The sequence below is a fragment of the Chiloscyllium plagiosum genome, chromosome 26, assembly GCF_004010195.1.
Source record: "Chiloscyllium plagiosum isolate BGI_BamShark_2017 chromosome 26, ASM401019v2, whole genome shotgun sequence".
Classification (NCBI taxonomy): domain Eukaryota; kingdom Metazoa; phylum Chordata; class Chondrichthyes; order Orectolobiformes; family Hemiscylliidae; genus Chiloscyllium; species Chiloscyllium plagiosum.
The window spans coordinates 49,085,715-49,092,595 of record NC_057735.1 but is presented as its reverse complement, the minus strand read 5'-3'; the positions used below and the strand labels follow the sequence as shown (position 1 = coordinate 49,092,595).

The 6,881-nt window shown below is 49.1% G+C and overlaps 1 protein-coding gene across 2 annotated transcripts in view; it reads left to right on the top strand.

Annotated features, from left to right (window-relative positions):
• Positions 1-6,004, top strand: part of LOC122563002 (trichohyalin-like) — a 17,921-nt gene extending 11,917 nt beyond the window's left edge. For both annotated transcript variants that reach the window (XM_043716299.1, XM_043716298.1), the window contains exons 7-8: positions 4,172-4,327; positions 5,842-6,004. In XM_043716299.1, coding sequence (XP_043572234.1) covers positions 4,172-4,327; positions 5,842-6,001 — 316 coding nt within the window. In that variant the 3' untranslated portion in view covers positions 6,002-6,004. The remainder of the gene's footprint in view (positions 1-4,171; positions 4,328-5,841) is intronic.
• The last annotated feature ends 877 nt before the right edge of the window (positions 6,005-6,881 follow it).

The following is a 6,881-nucleotide window of genomic DNA, read 5'->3' as shown; positions in this document are numbered from 1 at the left end:
GGGTGAGAGGGGAAAGATATAAAAGAGACCTAAGGGGCAACTTTTCCACTCAGAGGGTGGTACGTGTATGGAATGAGCTGCCAGAGGAAGTGGTGGAGGCTGGTACAATTGCAACATTTAAGAGACATTTGGATGGGTATATGAATAGGAAGGGTTTGGAGGGATAGGGGCCGGGTGCTGGCAAATGGGATGAGATTAGGATATCTGGTCAGCATAGACGAGTTGGACCGAAGGGCCTGTTTCTGTGCTGTACGTCTCTATGACTCTAAAAGGTGGCACGGTTAAAAAGGTGAATGGGAACAGAGAGACATGGGGGGTATCTGTGCATAAAGTGTTAAAGGTGCTGAAACAGGAACTGCTGAAGATACTCAGCAGGTTTGGCAGCATCTGCAGGGAGAGAAACAGAGTTACTGTTTCAAGTCGAGTGATTTTTCTTCAGAACTCGTTATAGCTGGGAAAAGGTGGTATATATGCTGCTGGCAGGACTGATGGAGGGCTGGGAGGGGGAAAGGAGTGAGAGGATGGAGCCCAGAGCATGAGGACAATGTTGTAACAGATAAAGGAATGGATAATGGAATGCAGTGAGGAGAAAAAGCTGATAATGCAGGCTATGGGTGGGTGACAATAGGTTGGCTGTACTGAAAGCAGTGCATATCAACACAAGAGCTGGGGTGTGGGAGTGGAAACTACACGTGAAAGGAGGTCTTCAGGCTCTCAAATCATTCGATGGATGTTGAGACCCGAAGGCTGCAGGGTCCCCAAGCGGAAAATGAGGTGCTGTCCTTCCAGCTTGCCCTGAGCTGCACTGGAGCACTGCAGCGAGCCAGGGACAGCGATGCTGGCCACGGAACGGGGGGGGCGGGGTGCTGAACTGGCAGGCCACTGGAAGCCCAGGGTTATTTTTGCAGACAGAACCTAGATGTTCTGCAAAGAGGTGATTCAGTCTGTGTTTTTTCCCCCCGTGTAGAGGAGACCACACTGTGAGCAGCGAGTGCAATAGACTAGATTGAGAGAAGTGCAGGTAAAGTGCTGCTTCACCTGGAAGGTCTTTATGGGACCTTGGATACTGCGGAGGGAGGGAGTAAACAGCCAGGTATTTACAGGGGAAGGTGCCACGGGGGCGTATGGTCTGGGGAGGTGTTGGGAGTGGATGAGGAGTGGACTAGGGTGTCCATTCCATTCTCCCAGTATATCTTGCTCCACTTCATCTGTTCTGACAATGTTACCCTTCTGCAGGAGAGCCACAGAAATGTCCACCTTCTTCCTCAGCTGAGGATTCCATAACACCACGTTTGACAGGGGCCTCAAATATTTCCAACCCATCTCCTGCATTTCCACCCTCAGCCCCTCTCTTCCCCCTCGTCCTCACCTACATCACCAGCAGCATCCACATCCAAAAAGTCCCACCAGAAACTTATTCCCCTCCCCTCCTTTGTCAGTCTTCCACAGGGATTGTTCCGTCTGGACACTGGTCCACATTTTCTCCAAACAATGTGGATTTGAGTGATGTGAATGTAATTTGCCACGTGTCAGCCCAAGCCTGGGTATTGTCCAGGTCTTATGTATTAGAACACGGCCTGCTTCAGTATCTGAGGAGTCACGAATGGTGCTGAACATTGTACAATCATTGGCAAACATCCCCACTTCTGAGCTTAATGATGGAGGGAGGTCGTTGGTGAAGCAGCTGAAGATGGTTGGGTCTAGGACCCTCCCCTGAGGGACTCTTGCAGAGCTGTCCTGGAGCTGAGAGACTGACCTCCAACAACCACAGCCATCTTCCTTTGTGCCGGGTATGACTCCAACCAACAGAGAGTTTGCCTCTTGACACCCATTGATTCCAGTTTTTCTAGGGCTCTTGTTACCACACTTGGTCAAATGAAGCCGTGATGACAAGGGCTGTCCCTCTCCCCTCCCCTCTGGCATTCAGCCCTTTTGTCCATGTTTGACCCAAGGCTGTAATGAGGTCAGGAGCTGAGTGATCCTGGGGGATCCCAAACTGGGCGTCACTGAGCAGGTTATTGCTGAGCAGGTGCTGCTTGATAGCCCTGTTGATGACACCTTCCATCGCTTTAGATTAGATTACTTACAGTGTGGAAACAGGCCCTTCGGCCCCACAAGTCCACACCGACCTGCTGAAGCGCAACCCACCCATTCCCCTACATTTACCCCTTTACCTAACACTACGGGCAAATTAGCATGGCCAATTCTGACCTGCACATCTTTGGACTGTGGGAGGAAACCGGAGCACCCGGAGGAAACCCACGCAGACACGGGGAGAACGTGCAAACTCCACACAGACAGTCGCCTGAGGCGGGAATTGAACCCGGGTCTCAGGCGCTGTGAGGCAGCAGTGCTAACCACTGTGCCGCCCAGAATGATGATGGAGAGTAGACTGATGGAGCAGTAATTGGCTGGTTGGATTTGTCCTGTTTTTTATGTACAGGACTGACACGTGCCATTTTCCACATTGTCAGGTAGATGCTGGTGTTGTGACTGGACTGGAACAGCTTGGCTCTGGGAGCAGCGAGTTCTGGAGCACAAGACTTCAGTATTATTGCCGGAGTGTTGTCAGGGCTCATAGCCTTTACAATGTCCAATGTCTCCAATGGTTTCTTGGTAGCATGTGGAATGAGTCGAATTGGCTGAAGATGGGTATCTGTAATGCTGGGGACAACTGGAGGAGGCTGAGATGAATCGTCCACTTGAGATTTCTGGCTGAAGGTTGCTGCAAACGTTTCAGCCTTATCTTTCAGACTGATGTGGCAGGTTCCTCCATTGAGGATGGGGTCGTTGTGGAACCTCCTCTTCCAGTGAGCTGTTTAACGGTCCACCATCATTCACGACTGGATGTGGCCAGACTGCAGAGCTCAGATCTGATCTGTTGGATGTGAGATCGCTTAGCTCTGTCTATCACTTACTGCTTATGCTGTTTGACATGCAAGCAGTCCTGTTTGGTGGCTTCACCAGGTTGACACCTCATCCTCAGGTGTGCCTAGTACTGCTCCTGGCATGCCCTCCTGCACTCACCATTGAACCTGGGTTGATCCCCTGACTTGATGGGAATGGGTGAATGGGGGATATGCCAGGCCATGGGATTACAGATCGTGTTAAAGTACAATTCAAGCTGTTGATGCCCACACCATCTCATGGATGCCCCAGTCTTGAGTTGCTAGATCTGTTCGAAGTCTGCCCAGTTCGCACGGTGATAGTGCCACACAACATGAGGGAGGGTGTTCTCAATGTGAAGGCGTGACCTCATCTCCCTAATTATTACCGATGCTGTTCTGAACAGATGCGATTGCAGCTGGCGGATTGGTAAGGAGGAGGTCAAGCACATTTTTCTCTCGTGTTGATTTGATTTGTAATTGTCGCATGTACCTCAGTGAAAAGTTTCGTTTAGTGTGCAGTACAGACAGATAATTACATACAAAGATCATAGGGTGATCAAACAGAGCGAGAAATACAAAGTTACAGCTGCAAACAATGTGCATTAAAAGCAAGATCAACATTAGGTTTAAAATTTATGAGTCCATTCAGAAGTCCAATGACAGCAGATAAGACGCTATTCTTGACCCCGTTGGTATGTGTGTTTAAACTTTTGTATCTTCGACTTGATGGAAGAGAGTATAACCGGGGTGGGAGGGGTCTGCCTTTCTAAAGCAGAGAGAAGGGTGAATGAAGTCAGTGGATGGAAGTTGGCTTCCATGATGGTCCAGGCTGTGTTCATAACTCTCTTAGTGTCTTACCGTCTTGGACAGAGCAGCTGCTACACCAAGGCACGATGCACCCAGAGATTCCCTCACCACCTGCTGCAAACTCAGTCCAGCAGCCATGTCTTTTCAGACCCGACCAGTCAATCACCAATGCTGCTGCAGTTGACTCACTGTGGACACAGCTTCCCCATTGGATACACATCTAACTAATATTTTCATGTCCTGTACACAGGGGCAGTGGGAATATTCAGACCCAGCCTCCCTGTGGGTCAGTGAGTGCCTGTGGTTCCCATCCCAGGAAATTCCTGATGAACAGCAGGACTGGCTCTGCTCTGGGATTTGGGATTCAGATGTCGGTGTATGAGATAGTGTTGAAATGGATGTGTCCAGTAACCCTTCCCCCTGTCAGTGACTCTCTCCCCCTGTCTGTCTGACTCTTTGGTTTTCTCTCTGTGCAGTAAACACAACGAGGCAATCGCTGAGATTGAGAAGCTGAAAGTGACCAATCAGGAGCTGGAGACAAAGCTGGAGCAGATCCAACAGGATCTTCAGGAAGCCCGGGATCGGCTGGTGGATCAACAAGAGGAAGCAGCTGAGCGAGAGGAGAGAGAAGGGTAAGGGAGCGTGTGCAGACCCCATCCAGCCCACAGCCTGTACACAGTGTACTGGCACAAGATGGTGTCTGCATTCACTGTGCGCGGGAGAGGTAGTGCTCAGTTGTTGTGTGTTTAACTCTATAAAGTCTGTTTGTGTTTGGTGCACATCAGCACTTGATATGCTCAGTGTGGGTGTGTGCTCCCACTTGGAGACAGAGCTGAGAGCCAGGGGTATAACATGGAGCAGACATCTTAAAGCAGAGAACATGGACAGTACAGCACAGTACAGATACTTCAGTACACCATGTCTGTGCCAACCATGATGCGATTCTCTTCTAATGCCATCTGCCTGCCCATGTTCCATGTGCCTTCTTTCTCACCTTGTTCATGTGTCTGTCTAAATGCTTCGTAAACATTGCAATGGTCTCTGTCTTTACCATCTCACTTTGTGGGTCATTTCCAGGCACCTACCATCCCAAGTGTAAAAAACTTGCATCACACATCTCCATTAAATTTTCCTGTCTCTACTTAATCCTGTGCCCCCCTGGGTATTTGGCATTTTCACTCAGGGAAAAAGACCCTAAATATACACCCTATCCATGCCTCTCATCAAATTATATACCGACATCAGCTCACCGGTCAGCCTCCCACACTCTAGCAAAAGCCATCCATGTATGTCCGATCTCTCCTTATAACTGGAACGCTCCAATCCCAGGAATAGTTCGTTTGAACCATATTGCACATTCCTGAAAGCCACCACATTCTTCCGACAGTGTGGCAACCAGAACTGTACACAATATTCCAAACATGTTCCAGCTAAACATTTATACAGCTCGAACATGACTTGTCGACATTTATACTCAATGCACTGACCATGAATACAAGCCTTCTTTACCACCTCATCCATTTGCGTTACCGCTATCGGGGAGCTATGCACTCGCACTCCAAAATCCCTCTGTAAACCAGTGCTCATCATGGTCCTGCCATGTACTGTACACTTTTCTCTTGTATTTGACCTCCCAAGATGCATTACCTTTCAATTATCCAGAATAAACTCCATCTGCCATTTCTCTGCCCAATCCTCCAACTCATCTACATCCTCATGTATCCTCTGATCGCCTTCCACACTATCCACAACTCCACCATTTTCTGCACTGCCAATAAAATCTCTAATACACACAGAAATGAATAATTTCTGCAAAAATTTACAATATAGAAGACATGACTTCATAGGCACACCCCTGATGTGGATACAACCCACCCACTGGATACACACCCAACCAGTGTGTCCATGTCCTGTACACAGGGGCAGTGTGTATATTCAGACCCACCCTCCCTGTGGGTCAGTGAGTGCCTGAGGTTCCCAATCTCAGGAAATTCCTGATGAACAACTGGATGGCTCTGCTCTGGGATTTGGAATTCAGATGCCGGTGTATGAGATAGTGTTGAAATGGATGTGCCCAGTAACCCTTCCCCCTGTCAGTGACTCTCTCCCCCTGTCTGTCTGACTCTTTGGTTTTCTCTCTGTGCAGTAAACACAACGAGGCAATCGCTGAGATTGAGAAGCTGAAAGTGACCAATCAGGAGCTGGAGACAAAGCTGGAGCAGATCCAACAGGATCTTCAGGAAGCCCGGGATCGGCTGGTGGATCAACAAGAGGAAGCAGCTGAGCGAGAGGAGAGAGAAGGGTAAGGGAGCGTGTGCAGACCCCATCCAGCCCACAGCCTGCACACAGTGTACTGGCACAAGATGGTGTCCACAACATTAGGACACAGAGGGTGGTATGTGTGTGGCAGAAGCTGCCACAGGAAGTGGTGGAGATGGGGACATTTACAACATATAAAAGTCATGGATGAGCTGTACCGAAGGGTCTGTCTCTGTGCTGTACAACTGTGTGACTCTCCCTCCTGCCCACTGGAGAGGTGGGGCTCAGTTGTTCTGTGTCTGACTTTCCAAATCTGTCCATTTTTAGTGCACATCAGTGTTTGATACGTTCAGCCTGGGTATGGGCTCAGGGAAATGAAAACTGCCCATAGGCAGAGTTGGAAGGCGGAGTTGGAACATGGTCAGACATTTTAAAGCATAGAACATAGAACAGTACAGCACAGAACAGTTATAGAGTCATAGAGTCATAGTGTCATAGAGACGTACAGCATGGAAACAGACCCTTCTCGTCCATGCTGACCAGATATCCCAACCCAATCTAACCCAATTTGCCACCACTTAGCCCATATCCCTCCAAACCCTTCCTAATCATAAACCCATCCAGATGCCTTTTAAATGTTGTAATTGTACCAGCCTCCATCACTTCCTCTGGCCGCTGCCCCTCAGGTCTCTTTTTTATCTTTCCCCTCTCATCCTAAACCTGTGGAATTGGTGTTGGAGAGACTGTTAGGTCTGAGGGTTGATAAGTCCCCAGGGCCTGATGGTCTACATCCCAGGGTACTGAAGGAGGTGGCTCAAGAAATCGTGGATGCGTTGGTGATTATTTCCCAGAGGTCGATAGATTCGGGATCAGTTCCTGCGGATTGGAGGGTGTCTAATGTTGTACCACCTTTTAAGAAAGGTGGGA